This window comes from Vombatus ursinus, unplaced genomic scaffold (genome assembly GCF_900497805.2).
Source record: "Vombatus ursinus unplaced genomic scaffold, bare-nosed wombat genome assembly UNPS02007284.1, whole genome shotgun sequence".
Classification (NCBI taxonomy): Eukaryota; Metazoa; Chordata; class Mammalia; order Diprotodontia; family Vombatidae; genus Vombatus; species Vombatus ursinus.
Window position 1 is genome coordinate 5,775,556 of NW_020947062.1, and position 23,620 is coordinate 5,799,175.

The 23,620-nt window shown below is 39.6% G+C and overlaps 1 protein-coding gene across 1 annotated transcript in view; it reads left to right on the forward strand.

The window, feature by feature from the left end:
- The window catches only part of LOC114033662 (cholesterol 24-hydroxylase), a 56,510-nt gene that overhangs the window by 6,225 nt on the left and 26,665 nt on the right, over window positions 1-23,620 (forward strand). The window contains exons 3-5 of the mRNA XM_027849309.1: window positions 10,852-10,933; window positions 15,110-15,183; window positions 17,520-17,606. Of these exons, the coding sequence (XP_027705110.1) occupies window positions 10,852-10,933; window positions 15,110-15,183; window positions 17,520-17,606 (243 nt within the window). The remainder of the gene's footprint in view (window positions 1-10,851; window positions 10,934-15,109; window positions 15,184-17,519; window positions 17,607-23,620) is intronic.

Genomic DNA, 23,620 nt, shown 5'->3' on the forward strand with positions numbered 1-23,620 from the left:
GTAAGAGCCTTTTCTTTTCTGTTTTTTTTTGTGAAATAATTTACCCTATTCTACCTTTCCCTTTCTCCTTCTCCCAGTATAATCCTCTCTTACCCCTTAATTTTATTCTCCATATATGACACCTTTATCTTTAACTCACCCTGTGCCCTCTATCTATCTATATCTATATCTGTATCTATACATACATATAATTTTTTCCCTCCAGCTACCCTAATACTGACAAAGGTCTCATGAGTTACAAATATCATCGTTCCATGCAGGAATGTAAACAGTTCAACCTTAATAAGTCTCTTATGATTTCTCTTTCCTGTTTACCTCTTTATGTTCCACTTGAGTCTTGTATTTGAAAGTCAAAATTTCTATTCAGCTTTGGTCTTTTCCTCAAGAATGCTTGAAAGTCCTCTATTTCATTGAATGACCATTTTCCCCCCTGAAGGATTATACTCAGTTTTGCTGGGTAAGTGATTCTTGGTTGTAATCCTATCTCCTTTGCTCTCCGGAATATTATATTCCATGCCCTGTGGTCCCTTAATGTAGAAACAGCTAAATCTTGTGTTATCCTGATTGTGTTTCCACAATACTTGAATTGTTTCTTTCTGGCTGCTTGCAATATTTTCTCCTTGACCTGGGAACTCTGGAATTTGGCTACAATATTCCTAGGAGTTTTCCTTTGGGGATCTCTTTCAGGAGGAGATTGGTGGATTCTTTCCATTTCTATTTTGCCCTCTGGTTCTAAAATATCAAGACAGTTTTCCTTGATAATTTCTTGAAAGATGATATCTAGGTTCTTTTTTTGATCATGGCTTTCAGATAGTCCAATAATTTTTAAATTCTCTCTCCTGGATCTATTTTCTAGGTTGGTTGTTTTTCCAATGAGATATTTCACATTGTTTTCTAATTTTTCATTCTTTTGGATTTGTTTTGCAGTGTCTTGATTTCTCATAAAGTCACTAGCTTTCAATTGCTCTGTTCTAATTTTCAAGGAAGTATTTTCTTCAGTAAGCTTTTGAACTTCCTTTTCCATTTGGCCAGTTCTGCTTTTTAGGGCATTCTTCTGTTCATTGACTTTTTGGACCTCTTTTGCCATTTGGGTCTATTTTTGAAGGTGTTATTTTATTCAATATTTTTGGGGTCTCCTTTAGCAAGCTGTTGACTTGTTTTTCATGATTTTCTTGCATCACTCTTATTTCTCTTCCTAGTTTTTCCTCTACTTCTCTTCCTTGCTTCTCAAAATCCCTTTTGAGCTCTTTTAAGGCCTGGGACTGATTCATATTTTTCTTGGAGGCTTTGGATGTAGGAGCTTTGACTTTGTTGTCTTCTTCTGGTTGTATGTTTTGATCTTCTTTGTTACCAAAAAAAGATTCTATGGTCTGACACTTCTTTTGAGGTTTGCTCATGATCCCAGTCAATTACTTGAGTTATAAACTCTTTATTAAGGTAGAGGTCTGCTTCCAATGTGGAGAATGTACTGTCCCAAGCTTCGGGGGTTTGTACAGTTGTTTTCAGAGAAACTTCTAGGGACCCATAAATTTTCAGTTTTTCCAAGGTGCTATGATCAAGGGTGAGGTATTTACTCCTTTCCTCTCCTGTGCTCTGTTCTATGAGTGACCACAAGCACTCTTTTCTGTCTTGGAACTGTGAGGAGGATTCCCTCCCCAACGCCACTACAAGCTCCACCATGCCAGTGCCTCACCCCAGGACCGCCCCTCAGAACTGTGACCCCGATCCAACCACTGGCAAAGCAAGAGATTCCTGTCTCAGCACTGGCAAAGAGTTCCCTGCAATCCTCTTTTGATCAGCCACCCAATTTCCCCTTAGTCTGTGGGCCAGAAGCTCAGGAGGCAGCCGCCGTCCCAGGGCTGAGCTCAAGAACTGGGGCTGAGACCTACCTTCTCTCTCACCACAGAAACAGACTTTTCCCACTGACCTTCTAAGTTGTCTTTGGACTTACTTGTTTGAGAAGTCTGGAAACTGCCACAGCTGCTTGAGATTCAGTCCTCTGAGGTCTGCTTCAGGTTCACTGTGGCCTGCGTGCCCATGTTGAATTGCGCTCCTCTCCCCACCTGGTGTGATATAACTTTCTGATCAACCATCCAGGTTGTCTTGGGCTGGAAATTTGTTTCACTCTGTCTTTTTGTGGGTTCTGCTGCTTTAGAATTTGTTTAGAGCCATTTTTCATAGGTATTTGGAGGGGTTTGGGGGAGAGCTCAAGCAAGTCATTGCTTTCACTCTGTCATCTTCGCCCCACCTCCAAGACCTGTTATCCTTTACTGTCTCTGTTGTTAGGTCTTGTGTGATTCTAATTGTGGCATCATCATATTTAAATTATTTTTTTCTTGTTCTTTTAATATTTTGTCCTTGAGCTTGGGGTTTTGGAATTTGACTATAATATTCCTATGAGTTTTCCTCATAGGATCTTTTTCAAGTGGTGATCAATGGAATTTTTATTTTTCTACTTTCCACCCTTGTTCTAATGCTTCAGGACAATTTTCTTTAATTATTTCTTGTATTATCATATCAAGATGATTTTTTTATCATAGCTTTCAGATAGTCTGATTATTCTTATGTTTTGTCTTCTTGATCTGTTCTCCAGGTCAGTTATTTTTCTTATAAGATGTTTCCCTTTCTCTTCTATTTTTTCATTCTTTATATTTTGTTTTATTGTTTCTTGATCTCTTATAGCTTCACTAGCTTTCTCTTGCCCAATTCTGATTTTCAAGGTGTCATTTTCTTCCTTAAGATTCTGGATCTCCTTTCTAATTGGTTGTTCTTCTTGTTTTTCTTGGATTGTAGGTTTTTTTTGTTTTGTTTTTTGTTTTTCTTTAATTTCTCTCATTTGATTTTTAAAGTCTTTTTTAAGTTCTTCTATGAATTCTTTTTGGGTAGGTGACCATTTGACATTACTCTTTGGTGGTCGAAGAGGGTTTCTTTGCTTCAATATCTTCCTCTGAAGAGGAACCCCAGTCTTCTCTAGTACCATATTAACTTTCTATAGTTGGATTCTTTCTCCTTTGCCTGTGAATTTTTTTTTGGCAGTAATAGATTAATTTTCGTAATCACGTCTAATCCTGGGGCATGGGAGATGGTGCCCCGGCCTCAGATCTTCAGTTCTCCCCTTTAGCCTGGAACCAAAGCCAAACTTCCAGCCTCCTGTAAGTGCCCAGTACCAGAGGTGTTCTGCTTCACTGCTTCACTCACTAGGCATGTGCTGGCTCCTTCTTGCCCCCACTGCTCTCCCTTGCACAGCTGGGTCTGGCATTCCTTGTCAGCAGAGGTTCCCTTGATCTTCCCCAGTTCAGATGCCCAACTCCCCTCAGTGTCTCAGCGGTAAAAGTTTCTATGACTGGGGCTGAGGCAGCCTCCCAACCCAGCTAACCCCAAGGCTTGCCACTTGTCGTTTAAGCTGTCCCTACCCTGGAGGGGTTTACTCTTCACAGGGACCGAATGTCATCCTGGGCTTTTCCTTCAGATCTTCTCACATTGTTCTAAGAGGACTCTTATTGTGCCCCTATTCTTATTTATTTTTACCCATACTATGTTCACCTTGAGGCACTATTTTATCTCTTTTATGGGGTAAAATCTTGAGAGCTTGGAATTTTCTGACCTACTCCACCATCTTCTCAGAATCCTCTCCAAACTTGCTTTCATCTTGTCTTTTTTTTTCCACTCCTAATCATTTTTTTTTGGTTTTCATTGAGATCAAGCTCTCTTCTGATGACACACAATTCCTGATCTCTTTTTCCAACATTGGTTATGCTTTCATTCATACCCTGCAATCCCCATACCCTCATCAATTAACTCATCATGGTGGGTGAATCAGAATAGTCCTTGCTCCCAATGCCACTTCCAGACTCTCCCTCTACTATTATTGAAGAGTTACTTCTCCTCATTTTGAGGTGCATTCAATCCAAATTTATCACCCCCCAAAATTACCAAATTTATGGATTCAAGTAACTATTATCTACCAACCCCCAAGGACGGTTTCCTTTCTCATTGAATTCAGTCCCAGGATTGAGGCCTTTCCTCCCCATCTTTTGCCTTAACACAAGGGTATTCCAACATATATAGGGTGTCCAAAAATATCAGTTTTAAGTTATTGGAGGTTAGAGTGTCCCAAAAGTCTTAGTGCTATTAAAGCTTAAAACAGTGCTAAGACTTTTGGGACACCTTGTATATTGATTGTTGTTGTTATTATTGTTGTTCAGTTGTATTCAACTCATCATGACCCACTTTGGGGTTTTCTTGGCAAAGATACTGGAGTGGTTTGCCATTTCCTTCTCCAGTTCACTTTACAAATGAGGAAACTAAGGCAAACTTGGTTAAGTGACTTGCTCAGGGTCACACATCTAGTAAGTATCTGAGGATTTGAATTTAGGTCTTCCTGACTTGAGGATTGGCACTCTAACTATTGTATTACCTAGCTGTATATTGATACCCCTTCAAATACCTTAAGCTTCTCAATTTTTCCTTTTACTCAATTCCCATGACTTATTCTTCAAAGCTACCTCAGTTCACATGTAATACTGACCGTATCCTTGATCCTGCTATTGTTGAGGTCAGGTTTGGGAGACTGGTTTAAGTGTGAAAGAATTCACTCAGATGACTTTCTCTTAACTGGTGGGAGCTTTTTCTTTTAAGTGAAATAGCATCACAGAGCCCATTAGCGAGAAGCTAATGAAAGGCCCTGATATTTGGGGGAGTTGTGCTTATATAGAGGCTTCTATATGAATGATGACATAATTTTAAGTTTTTTTTATAGTTTTAAGGTTTTTTATGAGGGTTAAAGATTAAAGACAAGACAGGAAAGGATTTTATGACATAGGATGAGGGAGACAAAAGGAATTCTTTATCATCCCCAAGGGCTCCACTTCCATGTTCATGAATTCTGAAATTCCTTTATCTGATTATAACTTTAACATTCTATTGTGTCCCCTTTGCCTGAAGACTCCTAACATTCTTCTCTATCCTCACTATAGTCTCAAATGTCATCAAACCTCAGTTCTTTCCCAGATTAGGTTATCCCTACTCCAGACTCTCCCTCTACTATTATTGAAGAGTTACTTCTCCTCATTTTGAGGTGCATTTCATCTACAAGATCTCTATGTGACAACCCTTTATTATCATCCCTTACACTTGAGTCCTTTGCCCCTTATCCTATTTCTCATTATGTCTTGCCAGTTTTAATCTTGGATTGCTCCCACCATCTGTTACCTTCATCCCTATTCACATGCTGATGAATGGAACTGAAGAAAAATCACAAAACTGTATTGATTGGATCCATTATCAGTTTATGCTATATAATCTCAAAATGATGGGGCAGCTAGGTGGCACAGTGAATAGAGTGCCAGACCTGAAGTCAGGAAAAGTCATCTTCGTGAGTTCAAATCCAGCTTCAGACACTTACTAACTAAACTATCTAAACTAACTAAACTATCTCTGCCAAGAAAACCCTAAATGGAGTCATGGAAAATTAGACCCAACAAAAATCTCAAGCTGAGATTTTCACTACAAAATCCATTTAAAGCACACATATTAAATATTGATCTTATATCATTGACTATAGTACTTTCAGCCTAATACAGTACTTCAGCTATTTTAACATCCATTCTTGCTTTGTCTGAGATAACAATTATCCCTACTTTGTTTAATTTGCCTGAGGTATAATAATTCTGGTCTAACCCTTCATTTTAACCCCTCAAATCTTTGTATTTCAAGTTTTTAACTCTGTGTGAATCTTTGTTTGCTTTAAACAGTCTATAGTTTGTGCCTTCTAACCAATTTTCCTATCCTCTTGTTTTTATTGACGAGTTCAATCTATTAATATTCATGGTTAAGATCGTTCAAAATGTTTTTCCTTCCATCATCTCTCATACTTTGTTCTCTCTTCCTTCTCATGCTGCCATCTTTACTTTAGAAGAAAGAAGTAAAGAAAAGGCAGAATCAATTATATTATAGATCACTAATAGTCATCTATAATTGAAATTGTTTGCTTCTACTTTTCTTCTCCTCTTGTCACCTCATTCAAGACGTTAATCACTGATTCTTATACTTTTTTTTAAACTTTTACTTTTTCTCTACAATCCACTTCAGTATCTTTGCCAAGAAAGCCCCAAATGGGATGAGGCAGCTAGGTGGCTCAGTCGATAGAGCACTGGACCTGTTGTCATGAAGACCTGACTTCAAATCTGTCCTCAAACACTCACTAGCTGTGTGACCCTGGGCAAGTCACTTAACCTCTGCTTGCCTTAATCCACTGGAGAAGGAAATGGCAAACCACTCCAGTATCTTTGCAAGAAAACCCCAGATGGGGTTATGAAGAGTCAGACATGACTGAAAAATGATTGAGCAACAATATTTTACACTTCCATTTTCTGTCTTTATAGTACTTACTTTCAAGCTTTACATGATCCTGACTGTGATTCCTTGGTATTTGAACTTTTTTTTTAATTTCTGGCTGCTTGCAATATTTTTTTCTTTAACCTGGAAGCTCTGGATTTTGGCTACTTCATTCCTAAGAGTTTTCATTTCATGAAGAAGCCAGGTGGTGCTGGACCTGGAGTCAGCATAGACCTGAGTTCCTATCTGGTCTCAGATACTTAGTAGCTGTGTGACCCTGGACAAGTCATTTAAGCTCTGTTTGCTTCAATTTTCTCAACTGTATAATGGTGATAATAATAGCACCTACCTCCCAGGGTTGTTGTGAGGATCAAATGATAATATTTGTAAAGCATTTAGCATAATGCCTAGCTCATGGTAGGCAGTTAACAAATACTTGTTTCCTTCCTTCCTTCCTTCCTTCCTTCCTTCCTTCCTTCCTTCCTTCCTTCTTTCCTTCCTTCCTTCCTTCCTTCCTTCCTTCCTTCCTTCCTTCCTTCCTTCCTTCCTTCCTTCTTTCCTCCTTTTTTGTAGGTGATTAGTGGATTCTTTCTATTTTTGCTTTGTTCTTTGATTTTAATAGATCTGGGAAGTTTTTATTTATGATTTCTTATAATATTCAGGATTTTTGCTTAGGAATCTGATGGTTCTCTCCTTGATCTGTTTTTCAGGTCAGTTATTTTTTACAACATGCAACATAACATATTTGATAACATATTTTCTTCTATTTTTGGTCAGTCCATCAATAAACATTTATTAAGAGCCTACTCCGTGTCAGACACCATACTAAACCCTGAGAATACAAAAAGAGACAAAAGACAATCCTTGCCCTCAAGGAGCTTACAATCAATTTTTACAATCTTTTAATTTTGTCCTCATATTTCTTGAGTGTTCTGGGTCCTTTGAGTTTTGTTTTCTCCATTTTAACTTTAAGGAAGTACATTTATGTAAAGTTTTCCAATTTTTGTTCTATATTTTTTCTTGTTCCAATTTTCCCCTTTAAAGCCCATTTTTCTCTCTTTTCATTTCTTCCAAGTGTTCTCATAGTCCTTATGCTTTTTTTCTCTCTCAAGGCTCTGTTTCTACTTTTTGTAATTATTCTCTTATCATTCTGCCCTTTGAGTACTTCTTTACCCACAATATTTCTTCATAGTGTTCAGTGCCTTCTGTTTACTCATATCTGTAGTCTCAGTTCCTAATTTGGGGCTTGGTACCAGGGCCAGGATTTACAGTCTTAGATGAGGCAGTCAGGCCCTCTTTGTTCCTGACCTCAATTTTTTTGGCTCCTATTACTGGATTTTACCACCTCCAGTGTTTCTGTACTCAGAGCCCTGGCAGATTGATGCCACTCTGGGGCATCCCCAGAGGAGGGTTGTGAGGATTTTTGGCCTCTCTGGGGCTTCCTAATCAGAGCACTACCAATTCTTAGCCCCATATGCAATGGCAGAGATCTGTGGGTTTTAGATCTCTGTTCCCCTGAACTTCCATGACAACTATATCTGAGCTTTCTTTTTCTTCCCCACCCCCAGTACCCCTGGAACAAAGCTACAGGATTCAGGTTCTCTTGGAGTGAGCGTCGTCCAAGTGTTGGCAGGCTTTCTGACTGTGTGCCTGAGCGTGTGCTAGCTTCACTGGCAGCCCCTCTTTTTTAATGTTTGACAGCTTCTCTTTAGCTTATTGTGCAGTCTGGTATGGGTGATAGAACTTAATCTTGTTTCTATTTTGATTTCTTAATCATTGTTTGATCTGGTGCACTTTTTAGATCTTTGCTGGAATATATGTTAGAGAACCGGATTCCTTTATGACTTTGTGTGTCACCATCCTTCCTGGACCAAATTGCTTCTATGGATTTTTTTTCAGCTTTTCTTCTGTATACCTTTAAATAGAATTACAACATCTCAATCTTAGAAAGAACTTCAAAGGCCAATTAGTTCAACCTTGTTTGACTAAGAATACTTGTTCTTTAGCTATAAAATGAGCTGGAGAAGGAAAGAGCAAACCACTGTAGTACTGTTGCTTAGAAAACTCCAAATGCATTCACAGAGAGTCGGACGTGAATGAAATGACTCAACAACAACAACAATCTATCAACTCCCTTCCTTTCTCCTTTAGCCTTTGCCAACCTCCAGTGGGAGGGAGCCCATTTTTTCTTAAAGGCAACAATTCTACCTTGGTGTAGTTCTAATTGTTAGGAAGTTTTTCATAACCCCATTCCTAAGTTTTCCCCTGTAATTTTCTTTTTTTTTTTTTTAAGTGAGGCAGTTGGGGTTAAGTGACTTGCCCAGGGTCACACAACTAGGAGGTGTCGAAGTTGTCTGAGGCCAGATTTGAACTCCAGGTGCTCCTGACTCCAGGGCCAGTGCTCTATCCACTGCGCCACCTAGCCACCTCCATGTAATTTTCACCAAGGGTGATGATTAGTGGGGAAGCAAGCAAGGTGTTAACTGTTACCTTAGTTTGCAGATCCATATTTAGAGATTTTTGAGCATTATAATTTGTTGAGGGGGGGTAAAGAAGGGACAGAATATTAGAGTCTGGTTCAAGCCAAGGCTGACTGGGTTTTTTCACATAAAGAAAAGCACATGCTATGGCTAATATGGAAATGTGTTTCGAATGACTTCACATGTGTGATCTATAGCAAATTGCTTGTCTTCTCAAGGGTGGGGGAAAAGGGGAAGGATGGAAGCATAGAGAGAGTTTGGAATTCAACATTTTAAAAAATGACTAAATTGAGAAAATAAAATATGCTAAAAAGATAACACATGTTCTTCATGTTTTTGACTGAACTCTGAGAAACTCTCTTCCACAGAGATTGTGAGAGATTGCAAAAACAGGTCACAAACTTTGTTAGTGGACTTCTGCTTAAACTCTTAAGACTTCTGTCCCGAAAGTGTGCTATATGTGTCATGAAGAGGTTAACATTCACTTAGGACCTTTTACTTGGGGGTGTATTAGATCAGTATAATAAAATATTGAATATAGTAATTGATAGTCTAATGCTGTTCTGTACAGCACTACCCTCACAGAAGTCCTTTCTGGAGGGAGACAGTAGGAAAAACATGATTGTGAAATACTATGGTACAGATGAAGACTGTATTTGAAGTCAGAGGACTTGGGTTCAGGTTCTGACTCTGCCTCTTACTACCTGTGTAACTTAACATCTTCAAGGCTTCAGTTTCCATAACAGCAAAACAAAGAGGTTGGATTAAATGACTATGAAGATCTCTTCTACCTCTAAATATACTATTCTGATCTCATCACCTTGGACTTAGAAATTGTTTTACTTCCTGAGGTGTTTTAAATGGAATTTTTATGACAAAATTTGTTGCCAACTTAAAAAAAATTTCTGTCTAATTCATTAGACATCAGTTAATTTGATATTGCAAAGGAACTATGCTTTTCTTGATGGACACATTCTATCCACTGAAGCAGGTTGCAGCCTCTGTTTCTCAGTTGATGGTCATTGTGAGTTGCCATAGCTAAACAATTCATCAGCTGGCAGCCAGAGTTCTGCTATTGAGCTTCGTTCCACTTAGTCCGGTTCTTAGGTTATAGACATGCTCTCTTCTGCCCCTGGCTTTGTGCTTTGAAACCTGGCAAGCTTGGTAGGACTCCTGGTACAGACTGTTCCCATAAACCTGAAATATCCTTTTTTTTCTGTTCTCTGCCTCCCAGAATCTCTAGCTTCTGCAAGGCTCAGCTCAAGTACAACTATGACCATGAAAGCCTTTCCTGATTCTGCTCCACCCCCACCCCAGCCTTGTCTTCTCCCCATTTACCTTGTGTATATTTTGTACATATTTATATGTATATGTTGTTTCCTTCAATAGAATATAAAACTCTGTGAAGACTTAGTAATTGCTTGATTTTGTCTTTGTCTCCTCAGTGCCAGGAGTATAGGAGGACTTTAAAATGATTTCTTCTTGTGGGATTATATGCTGTTGTTGTTCAATAGTTTTCAGTCACGTTTGACTGTTTCTGACCCCATTTGAGGTTTTCTTGCCAAAGATACGGTTTGCCGTTAACTTCTTTAGCTCATTTTACACATGAGAAAACTGAGACAAACAGAATTAAGTGATTTTTCCCAGGGTCGCACAGCTAGTAAGAGTCTGAGGCCAGATTTGAACTCAGGAAGATAAGTCTTCCTGACTTCAGGCCCTGTGCTGTATCCTAGTATTCTGTGCTTCAGTATGATAACACATTGGACCCCCAGGCCGTGATAAAGCATTGGACAAAAGACTTTTGTACAAGGTCCTGGAGTTAAGGATTTGTCAGAACATTAAATTATGACTAAGAGACTGGAGCATTGCTTATGAGGTTTGATAGTGTTGTAATATCAAAGGAAATGTAATGTTTAGAAACTAAAACACAGGAATATCTTTTCTTTCTGCTTCTGAAAAACATTTTGACATGGTGTCTGCTGAACTTTGAATTCTTTTTGAACATAACCTTTTTCTCTCTCACTTTGCTCCACAGGGCCAAAGAATATGGACCATTTGTACGTATAAATGTCCTTCACCGAGCTTCAGTGCTTATTACAAATCCTCAGTTAGTCAAGGTATTTCACTTGAATACATCCTCCACCAATTAGTAATAATGGACAAGGCACTGGATTTGGAGTTAGAAGACCTGAGTTCGAATCTCAGCCTTGCCACTTATTTGTATCTGTATGATACAATTTTCTGACCCCTCTGGGCCTCTGTTTCCTTATCTGTAAAAGAGGGAGAAAGATGGGTTAGAGTAGATTCCTTTACTTTTTTGTTCTAATGCGTTTGATTGTGTGTGTGTGTGTGTGTGTGTGTGTGTGTATGTATGTATGTACTTCAGTTCTTCAAAAAAGCTGTGATTTCATTGTAGTAGTCATTCACAGAATAACAAAATCTGAATTGGAAGAAACCTCTGAAGCAATGTGTTTCAACCCCTACTTAAACAACTTCACCTTTCTATAGCCTATCTGACAAGTGCCCATTCAGCTTTTGCTTGATGACCATAGATGAGAGGGCATTCCCTTTTTTTTTTTTGTTTAGGCTAGGCGATGGAGTTAAGTGACTTGCCCAGGGTCACACAGCTAGTAAGTGTTATGTGTGTGAGGTCGGATTTGAACTCAGATCCTCCTGAATGCAGGGCTGGTACTCTATCCACTGTGCAACCGAGCTGCCCCTACATTCCCTAATTCTTGAAGCAGCCCATTCCACATGTTGTTGGTTACTCGTTTCAGTCGTGTCCAGCTCTTTGTGACCTGATTTGGGGTTTTCTTGGCAAAGATATTGGAGCAGTTTGCCATTTCCTTCTCCATTTTACAGATGAGGAAACTGAGGCAAATGGGGTTAAGTGATTTGCCCAGGGCCACACAGCTAGTAAGTGCCTAAGGCTGGATTTGAATTCAGGAAGAAGAGTCTTCCTGACTTCGAGCCCACCACTCTATCTACTGCATTACCTAGCTGCCCCCCATTCCATATAGAGATAACTTTAATTTTTAGGAAATTTTCCTGATAACAAGCCAAAATTTGCCACCCTGTAGCTTATATAACTTGTTCTTCATTTAACAAAACAAATTTAAACCCTTTCCAACATAGTAGCTCTTCAAATATTAAATTTTTCAGTGCCTTTCCTCCAAATCTTCTCTTCTTTAAGCCAAACATATGGTCATGGATATAGAATTCAAAGGGACCTCCAAAGCCACCCAGATTAGCCCCCTTGTTTACAGATAAGAAAACTGAGACCAAGGGAGATTAAGTGACTTGCCCAGAGTCACACAGGTAATAAGTTTCAGAGGCAGAATTGGACCCCAGCTCCTCTGACTTAAAGAGCCAGGGCTCATTCCACTCTCCCTCTCTAGTTCCTTGTCCTGTGGCTTGATCTATCCAGCTTGCCCCTCTAAAATAAAGCACCTAGAACTAAACCCAACCCTCCAAATGTTGTCTGACCAAGAGAGATCATAAGACGGTTATCACTTTCATAGTCTTGGATGCTGTGACTTTCTAAATGCTGTCTAAGTTTGCTTTAGTTCTTTTAGCTTGGAAGGTTGATTTTTTTTTTAATAACCAGGTGTAAACCTTGACATTTATCCCCATTCACTTTTATCTTATTGGTTTTGGTCCATCCTTCTAGTCTGTCAAACTATTTCAAGATCTCGACTCTTGACATCCATTGTATTAACTATCCCTTCAAACTTCATGTTATTGGCAACTTTCATTATCATACTATCAATATTTTTACCCGTTATTGATAAAAATATCAAACAGAACAAGGCCGAGGATAGGTCTCTAGGGCACACCACTGGGAACCATTTTCCAAGGTGTTATTGAATCATTAATGGCTGCTCTTTGGATCTGGCCATTCAGCCTGTTCTGAATCTATTTAACTATACTATTGTCTAGCCCAGGGCTTCACAAACTTTCTTCACTTTTCACTTTTCAGTAGCATTCATAGGTGTTGCATGGCCTGAGGCCATGCACAGTGCAATGTGCACATGCTCTGTGTTCAGAACCAAGGCTGCAGTAAAGTTGCATGATGCAACATGGGCGAGCACTGCCAGAAGCACCTTGAATTCTTTACCTGTTTGATTTTTAATTTAATTTGGTCATTGTGTGTTCAGAAACCTTTTACTTTTGTTGCCAAATTTTTCACGACACCATATTATATGGGGTTTTGACCCACAGCTTAAGAAGTGCTAGTCTTGGGGCAGCTAGGTGGTGCAGTGGATAGAGCATTGGCCCTGAAGTCAGGAGGACCTGAGTTCAAATCTGGCCTCAGACCAAACGCTTGACACTTACTAGCTGTGTGACCCTGGGCAAGTCAGTTAACCCCAATTGCCTTTAAAAAAAAAAAAAAGCACTGGTCGAGCTTACGTATCTCCATCTTTTCTACAGGAAGAGGACAAGACCATCAAATGCCTTGCTAACATCTAAATGAACAATATCTCTAGGGCCTTTTTATCAATGCAGACCTCAGTTGTTCCACCCCTAAAATCAGATTCTACAACTGAAAAAAATCTAGCACTTAATAGCCAGGGTTCTGGTGATGAGATTTTCCTCACCTCCCTAGTCTGGTCCTTAGATGAGACACATATTTTTCATTGCCAGAACTGTACTCAAAGATTTTCCAACTTGGTGGAGGACCTGCCAAAGACTGTGCTCTGTTGGCTTAAACTTTGAGAATCCAGAGTTTTCTTCATATCCTGATAAGGCATGAGAAGAAATTGTCATTTACATGTACTTGCATACATGCACATACATTTGTATAATTATTATACTAGTTACTCAAGGGCAGCTAGGTGGAGCAGTGGCTAGAGTGATGGGCCTGGAGTCACAAAGACTCATTGTTCCAAGTTCAAATCTGGCCTCAGACACTTACTAGATGTATGACCCTGGGCAAATCACTTAACCCTGTTTGCCTCATTTTCCTCATCTGTAAAATGAGCTGGAGAAGGAAATGGCAAAATACTCCAATGTTGTTGCCAAGAAAACCCCAAATGCGGTCACGAAGAGTTGGACACAACTGAAAAAATTACTTTTAGGGTCATCTAGATGACTCAGTGGCACTCCTGGAGTCAGGAAGACCTTTGTTTTGTCAGTTTAGTTGTGTCCAACTCTTTGTGACCCCATTTGGTGTTTTCTTGGCAATGATACTGGAGGGTTTGCCATTTCATTCTCTAGCTCATTTTATAGCTGAGGAAACTGAGACAAACAAGGTTAAGGGACTTGCCCAAAGTCATACAGCTAGTAAATGTCTGAGGCCATGTTTGAACTCAGGCCCTTCTGACTCCAGGTCCAGGGCTCTATCCACTGCACCACCTAGCTGCCCATGTAATTGCTGATTTGTAAAATAAAAAGTGCTATGAAATATGATCTATGAGTGTTCCAACATGTATCTATGGTCTCATCTATGTGGATAATCTTTTCAAGGATATAGATCATAGCTTCTCCTTGTCTGGTTATCCTATGTGATTCTTGTCCATGCCTCCCCTTAAATTTTCCGAGAGGCAGTTATCCAAGGGGATTGATATTGTTAGTGGGTGCCTTCCCCTTGATATTGTGTGGATGGATATCAGTGGAGCAAGCGGGTTGTCCATTAGTTATCTTTCACTCTCTTTTGCTGTCTTCAAAGGAAGAATAAGAGATATCTCCAGTCATCCTGATAGCTATCTGGCCACTGGACCCAGATGGCTCTGGAGGAGAAAGTGAGGCTGGTGACCTCTCACAGTGCTCCCTCACTCAAATAAAAGTCAATTGCAAGTCATGTCATCATCTCCCTGATGTCATGGTCCTCCTGGAGAATGAATGACAAACACAAATAGTAACTGTTTCTCTTTTGACCAGAAACTCTGAGGGTCTTCCCTTCCATTTTGATTTTTTTTTTTTATTAAAAGGGCCATCCCTTGACTCACTTCTTAAACAGGCTTATTTGCTGAATGGGTGTTACCTCACTCAAAGTGAGAACCAGAAAAGACCTTAACTTAAAAGAGCCAGGGTCTTCCACTGCATCTGGGCCATCTCTAGTCTTCCTGAGGAATATCTGGCCACTGGACCCAGATGGCTCTGGAGGAAAAAGTGAGGCTGGTGACCTTGCATAGCCCTCCCTCACTCAAATCAAAGTCAGTTGCAAGTCATGTCATAATCTCCCTGAAACAAACACAAAGGAAGAATAAGAGATATGAAAATGTGTAATACTAATACTAATAAATACTAAAAAAATACTAATAAAAGAAAAATAATTTTAATTTGCTCTTTAGGTATTCCTGATGTCCTCCCAATACAAAAAGGATCCCTTTATATACTCAAAGTTACAGAATTTTTTTGGCAAAAGGTAAAAGATATTATAACAAAATATATTTGGGATGAATAGAAAGGACTGAAGGGTTCAGTTATTCCCTGGGGACCTCATCCTAAGATCCAATAAATTCAATTCAGTTCACCAGATGTTTTTAAATGTCTACTATGTTCAGGGATACATCACTGAACAACAAAACAGGCCCTGCTTTTGAAGAATTTCAACCTATATAGACTATGCTACAAGTTAAAGTGGGATTAAAGTGTCAGAGAGATTGAGTAGTTTAACAGATTGAAGAAGGAAATAATTCCTTTTAGTTGGGGGGACTTGGGAAGGATTTATGGAAGAGGAGGTGTCAAAGCTGGGCCTTTAAGGAAAGACTCATAATACTAACAGTGATAATAGCAGACATTTTTATAGTACTTTAAGATTTACAAAGCGTGTTATACACATCTCATTTGATGCTTTTCAAAAAAAAAACAATTTGCAGCCGAGGAAGCTGAGGTTCAGAGAAGTTAAATGACTTCTTCATGACCATGCACCTGTTAATTTGCAGAGGCAGATTTGAACCCAAGCCACGCCTGACTCTTTAAATCTGGGACTCTAAGTTCTCTATAGCAAGCTGGGCTTCAATAGGTGAGGAACAAAAGTTGGCTAGAAGCAGCCATTTTAGGTATAAGGAATGAGTGAGCTTTGAGAAATTAGAAATAATAATCATTAGCATTTATATTATGCTTCAATGTTTGCAAAGCACTACAAATATTATCTAATTTGATTTTCACAATAATCCTGGGAGCCAGGCACTTTTATTATCCCCATTTTACAGATGGTGAAACTGAGGCAGACAAAGATTAAGTGACTTGTCCAAGTTCATATAGCTAATGAGTGTGTCTGAGGTAGGATTTGAACCCAGGATTTCCTGACTCTAGGTCCAGTTCTCTAACCACTGCACCACCTAAGTGCTGTCAGTGAAAATGAGGATCGCTTAGTAATCTGGTTTGGAAAGCAGAGTATAACGAGGCTGGAAAAGTAGCTTGGAGCCCTGGTAGAATATCTTAAAGTCAACGAAAGAGGTTCTATTTTTTTTTTCTGAGAAGTAGTAGGGAGCCTCTTAAGAGTCTGGTCAAATCTGTGCATTAGGAAAATTAATTAGTATCATATGCAAGATAGATTAGATAGTGGACAAGAGAGGCAGGGTGATCAGTTAAGAGAGTATTGTGATAGCCCAATTGAATGAGTATAATTTAATTTCCTTTGGTAATTCTAGATTTTGGAGTTCTCCCATGTAATCACTGGGAAGATCATTCCTCATTTTGAGGAGCTAGAGGTGTCAGAGATTAGCATGAATTTGCACTGCACTCAGCATGTCCTTTATATGGGCAGGAATTGCTGTTGTTCTTGTTTTTACTGTTTTGCTGCATGTTTAGACACTGGTTTTTACCCTGAAAAATAATGAAATGAGAGAGAGGTATGGAGAGGCAGTATGGTATAGTAGGAAGAGGCCTGGACTTGAGCACTTCCTAACTCTGAAGTCTTGGGTATAAACTTTTCTGCCCAGGTTTCTGCTAAGTGTATCTCAGTTTCCTCATCTGTAAAGCATGGATAATAGTTGCATAACCTATTTCATAGTATGACTGCCAAAATTTTTGTAAACTGCAAAGCTCTATAGAAATACGAACATCTGTTTTTATCACTATTATTATAATGCAAATGGTGGCACAGTGGATGCCTGAAGTCAAGAAGACTCATCTTCCTTAGTTCAAATGTGACCTCAGACACTTACTAATAGACACTGTCTATTATGTAATGGATAGCATGGGGAATTAAAAGGAGTAGAACGCAAGGTCACTGAAATTACAGTTTCTTTGAACTAAGATAACTAATGATGGATTGACTACCTACTTGTGTATGATCTTGGGCAAGTCACTTAACCCTGTTTGCCTCATTTTCATCATCTGTAAAATGAGCTGGGGAAGGAAATGTCAAACCACTCCAGTATCTTTACCAAGGAAACCCCAAATGGGTTGGACCCCAATAAATAACAACAACAGATCTCCATTGACATCTTCCTCCAATGCTTCTTTTGGGATGGAATTGAGTCTGGCCTCTCCAAGGCTTTGTCAATGAAGTCCAAGTTCTGTCATTTCCTGCAAATCTAGAAAGCTTTTGAACTTGGGCCTAGTCATGGGCCATGTGGCTGTTGTCTGAGGGCCAGCCTATCCTCATATAGATTTGCCACTAGGCTTTGTTTTGTTTTGTTTTTTGTTTTTTGGGGGTTTTTGGACCATAGCAAGTCATCAAGATTGTGTATTAAGGGACACAGAGATTATGATCTGTAACATTTCTTTTTCCTGGTGTCTTGTATTTTTAAGATTTTTAGGGAGAGGTTTGGTGTCAGAATTGGATCATGAACTTTGGCAGAGGCAGCGGAGAATTTTGGATCCAGCTTTTCATCGAAGGTGAGTGGACAGTAGAAGGTGGTATAATAAATCATATACAAATGGATGTTAAGACCACAGAAGCACAAGACTGGGGTAGCTGGAATTACCATGACTATATCTCAAGTGTTTCTAGTTTGCCTTAAAATGATCTTTTTATTGTTTTTGGCAATAGTGGAGATAGAACAATTTCCTGACAGAGAGAAGAGCTGATATGCTAAGTTGGAAGGAGGCAGAGAGGATGAGTGGGGTTGGGAGCAAGGCATCAGATCAGGTAAAGAAAAAAAAAAACAATTTTTCTTTTAATTAATAACACTTATTTGGGAACCAGCATGGCATGGTAGAAAGAGCACAAGACCTAATTTTGATGACCATGTCTGACACTTACCAGTTGTATGATTCTGGGAACATGATTTCCCTGCTTTAGGTTTGTTTCCTTCCCTGACAAATAGGGGTTGGATTGTGTTTTTGCGAAGGTCCCTTTTGGCTCTGAGATTCTATTATTCTAAGTGTCTATTATGTAATGGATGGCATGGGGAATTTAAAGGGGTAGAAGGCATGGTCAGTGAAACTACAGTTTCTTTGAGGAACTGGAACAAAAATAACTAATCATCATTAATATCATCATATTAATAACATCAATCCATCGATTGACTACCTACTTGTGTCTTCCACCCCCTAAAGATGGCTGTTTCCCGTGACTCTCTCCTGGACTCCTCTCTTTGGTGTTTGTTGAATTTAATAGAATTGGTAATTTCATCTGGTGCCACAGGTTCACTTACCATTTCAATGTAGATGACCTTGAAATCTATATATCCAGACCAAATCTCTCTGTCCTGGAACTCCAGTCCCTCCTTGGCCAGCTGTCACTTAAATACTCCATCCACATCCCAAACTCAGTATGTCCAAAATGGAATTTGTTATCTTCCCTTTGCCCCCGCATGTGCCCTTCCTCCAAAGTTTGCAGTTTCTGTTCAGGTGCCACTATCCTTCCAGTCACCGTATGTTGCCCTTCACTGTTCCTTCTCTCCCTGACCCCCAAAATTTAATTCTATCTCCACAATATCCCTCATATCCACTCACACTATCACTATTCTGATTCAAGCCCTCATTACCTTTGGTATGGGCTATTACATTAGACTCCTAATTGGTCTCCAAAGCCTTCAACATCTCCTCTCTAGTCCATTCTCTACACAGCTACCAAAAACAATCATTGCAAGGCAAAAGTTTAATTACGTCACTCTCCCATTCAAATTTTTTTCAGGGGCTCCTAATTATCTTTGGGACCCAATACAAGCTCCTCAGACTCATCTAAATCTTTCTACGATGAAGCTCCAACCTGCCTTTCCAGTTTTATTTAATACTACAGCCTTTCTAAATTAAGAGCCTCTTATTACAACCATTTGCAAAAGGGTCTATTTCTGTGAGTTCCAGGAATTTTCAAGTGAGGAAACTTGCCCAGTTTTTCCTACTCTTTTCATTTCTTACCATTAGCAAAAAAGGTCTTTTTAAATGAATTGTTATGTGGTAAGTCAGCGTCTATTTTGTTATTCTTCAGTTGTTTCAGTTGTGTCTGACTCTTCATGACCCCGTTTGGGGTTTTCTTGGCAAAGACACTGGAGTGGTTTGCCATTTCCTTCTCCAGCTCATTTTACAGATGAGGAAACTGAGGCAAGCAGGATTAAGTGACTTGCTTAAGGTCCCACAGTTAGTAAGTGTCTGAGGTCCGATGTGAGGTCTGAGGGCTTTCTGTCTCCAGGCTTGGTGCTCTGTTCACTTTACCATTTAGCTGTACCAGCATCTACTTTAGGGAAGGAGAATAGGAAGATAAAAAGTCTAAGAACAAGACTTCTGTTTACAAATGAGATTTGCTAAAAGATACTCTTTACAACTTCCTGGGGATAGAATTGATGCTGCTCTTTTCCAAGCCAGTGTCCTAATTGGGATAGTGCTGTGGCAGATCCCCCAAAAGCCAGCTTTCCTAGCTTTCCCCCTTTGGTAGAAAAGTCCCTTCTACGTGTTAGGGATGTTTCTTCACTTTTGACTTGCTCCAGGGTGGTGGTGGCAGGGCAGCAAGGTGTTATCTGTTACCTCCATTTTCAGATCCATTCTTTGGGATTTTTGAGCACTGTAAGCTGTTGTGGCGAAGGGAGAAAGGGAGGGAGGGTCAGAGTATGATTCAGCCCAAGGCTGACCTTACACTTATTCCCAGAGATATAAGCATCTGCTCTTCATATTGCTGGCTGAATTCTGCATTATGCAAATTCAACTTTATATAAAGAATTCTGAAAGAAATCCACATTCTAAAAAAACACATGTGAACTTTAATGTACGGTACTGTGCTCTTTTTGCTCCTGCCCTTTGACTTGGTGTTCTGTGGCCTTCTACCACCAATACCTCTCCCCAAAAAAGGACTAAAAACAAAACAAAACAAAACAAAAAACAACCCCCAAGTGAAAGCAGAACAGACCCCAGGAGAGACCACTCCATACCCATCTACCCCTGGATCCCACGTTTGCCTTGAGACCCTCCTCCCCACGTTTGCCCTGCTCCACCCATCCTCCCCAGTCCAGTCCCCTTTTTTCTTCTCAATTTTGGCCAAGCCCCCAAGTGGCTGGTTGCTCGCCAATGGGTTCCTTTTCCTGTTCTCACTTCTCTGTCCCTGGCCCCCACATGACCTTGAACCATGTGTTGGCCCCCTCCATCCACAGGCCAGTGGCTCCATTCCTGCCTTCCTCCCACTCTCCCTTCCCCACGTTCGCAAATTCGAATTACTCCCTTAACCATAGAGATCTGTTAAAAGGTCCCCTTATGTAAAGCAAGAACTGTCCGTATACATACTGTATTTTCCTTGGAGAAAATAAGGACCTTGAGGACTGGGAATCTAGGTTGTCTTTGCAGGACCAACACACGATGCCTGCCACTTAATACATGTTTGCAAAATTCGACACAGAACACAATGGGATAAAGAGTCAATAGAGTACAGCAGGGACCCAGAGGAGCGAGTTTTTCTGTGGGGTGGATTGGTCTGGTCAGGGATGACTTTTCAGGGGAGGAAAGATTTGAGTGGGACCTTAAAGAACGCCAGCAAACATTTGTTAAGCATCTGCTACATGCCAGATACTGCTGAGTGGTGGGGATGCAAAGAAAGTTATGTAATCCTCACTCTCAAGGAACTCACAGTCTGATGGGGGGAGGCAACATGTAAACAACTATGTACAAGCAGGATAAATACAAAGATAAATTGGAACTAATCAGCAGAGGGAAGGCACTAAGATTAAGGAGGACTGGGAAAGACTTCTTACAGAAGGTAAAATTTTAGCTGAGACTTGAAGGAAGCTGAACGAGCTAGGAGGCTGAGATGAGGAGGGAGAGTGTCCTGGCATGGAGTACAGCCAGAGAAAATGCCTGAAGTCAGTAGATGGAATGTCTAGTTTGAGGAATAGCAAGGAAGTCATTGTCACTGGATCACAGAGTACGTGGGGGAGGAGGGAGTGGGAGCAGATGCTGTTTAAGGAGCAGGAGGAGACAAAAGATAGGAAAAAAGGGGCGAGATTATGTTTCAGAGAAGCAGAGAATTGTGATGAATGCACCCCCAAAGGGAAAATCCTATGGGAAAAAGGTGCGGTAAGGGGAATTCCTAAGGTATTTCCACAGGACCTTGAGACTAGCTTGCCTGGAGTGGAGGCTTCTTGTGGAGAAGTTCAGTTTGAATCTGGAGGGCTTTGAGAGCCAAGCTAAAAAATTTATTCTTTACTCTACATAGAGAGAAGAGACATTCAAATGTTTTCAGCATGAAAGTGACATGAACAATGCAATATTTTAGGATGATTCATTTAAAAAACATTATTAAAAAGATAGTTGTGGGCTGTTTTTTCCTGAAACACCAACCTCTAGGAGACACAATTGTTTTCCACATTTCTCCTCAGCTGACTTGACAGATATCCTTCCTTAGGGTAGAGGGAAGACATCACTCTTCTAGATCTATGTTTCCAATTTTAAATATATATAGATTTGTCAAACATTCATTTAAAAAATTTTTTGAGTTCCAAATTCTCCTTCCCCCCCATTCCTCATCCACCATGGTGAAGGCTAGAGATGTTATATCAATTATACATGTGAAACCATGCAAAGCATATTTCTGTACTAGCCATGTTGCAAAAAAAAAAAAGCAAGGAAAAATAAAGTGAAAAAATTAGACTTCACCTTGCATTCATACTCCATCAGTTCTTTCTCTGGAGGTGGATAGGATTTTTTATCATAAGCCATTTGGAGTTATCTTGGATAGTTGTATTGATCAGAGTAGCTAAGTCTTTCACAGTTGATCATTATACCATATGCAGTGTTCTCCTGGTTCTGCTCACTTCACTTTGCATTAATTCATATGTCTTCCCAGGTATTTCTAAAACCATTCTGCTTGTCATATTCTTTAGCACAACAGTATGCCATCACAATCATATATCCCAGTTTGTTCAGCCAATTGATGGGCATCCCCCCAATTTCTAATTGTTTGCAACCACAAAAGAGCTACTACAATTTTTTTTATACATATGGGTCCTTTTCCTTTTTTAAAAAATCTCTTTGGGATATAGACCTAGTAGTGGAATTAGTGGGTATGCACAGTTTTATAGCCCTTGGGCTATAGTTCCAAATTGCTCTCCAGAATGCTTACATTATTTCACAGCTCCACCAACTATGCATTAGTGTCCTGATTTTTCCACATCCACTCCAATATTTGTCATTTTCCTTTTCTTTCATGTTAGCCAATTTGATAGGTGTGAAATATTATTTTAATCAGTTATTTTAATTTGCATTTCTCTAGTCGGTACTTGGAGTGTTTTTTATATGATTATAGATAACTTTTATTTCTTCTTCTGAAAACTATCTATTCATATCCTTTGACCATTTATCAGTTGAGGAATGACTTGTATTCTTATAAATTTGACAGTTCTCTATATGTTTGAGAAATGAAGCCCATATCAGATAAACTTGCTGTAAATTTTTTCCCCATAGTTTTCTGTTTTCCTTCTAATCTTGGATGTACTGGTTTTGTTTGCAAAACCCTTTACAATTTAATTTAATCAAAATTACCCATTTTATGTCCCATGATCCTCTCTATTGTTTGGTCATACCTTCTTTCCTTAGTCATAGATCTGACAGGTAAAATTTTCCATGCTCTCGTAATTTGCTTATGATATCACCCTTTATGCCTAAATCATGTATCCATTTTGTCCTTATCTTGGTATACAGTGTGAATGCTGATCTATACCTAGTTCCTGTCAAACTGCTTTCCAGTTTTCCCAGCAGTTTGTCAGATAGAGAGTTTTTACCCCCAAAGCTTGGGTCTTTGTGTTTATCAAACACTCGATTACCATGGTCATTTACTAGTGTATATTACATACCTAATTTATTCCACTCATCTATCATTCTATTTCTTTTTTTTCTTTCTTTTTTTTTTTTTTTTGGTGAGGCAATTGGGGTTAAGTGATTTGCCCGGAGTTATACATCTGGTGAGTGTCATCTGTCTGAGGCCAGATTTGAACTCAGGTCCTCCTGACTCTAGGGCTCTATCCTATCATTCTATTTCTTAACCAGTATCAGATCATTTGGTGATTACCTCTTTATAATACCATTTGAGATGTGGTATTCTAGGCCTTTCTTCCCTTTGATTCCCTTGATATTTCTTAACATTTTGTTCTTCTAGATGAATTTTCTTATTATTTTTCCTACCCATAAAAATAATTTTTTGTATTGCTGTTTTTAGAGCTAGTTCTGAAAACATATAAGTTTTCGGTGTCCCTGAAGTGGTATGATCCATGGAGAGGTGTAGTCACTGTTCTCCTGGCCTGTGCTCTGGTCTTTACCCAGGAAGGGACTTTGTTCTCTTGTGGCTGAAAGTACTGTTATTCCCCTCTGTCTTGAAATAGAGACCAGGGCCCCTACTCCCTTCTGAGCAACCGCAAGCACTCTTCTCTGCCTTGGAACTGTGACCAGGGCCCTGCTCCCTTGCAAAGGCAAATGCTAGTGCTCCCTTT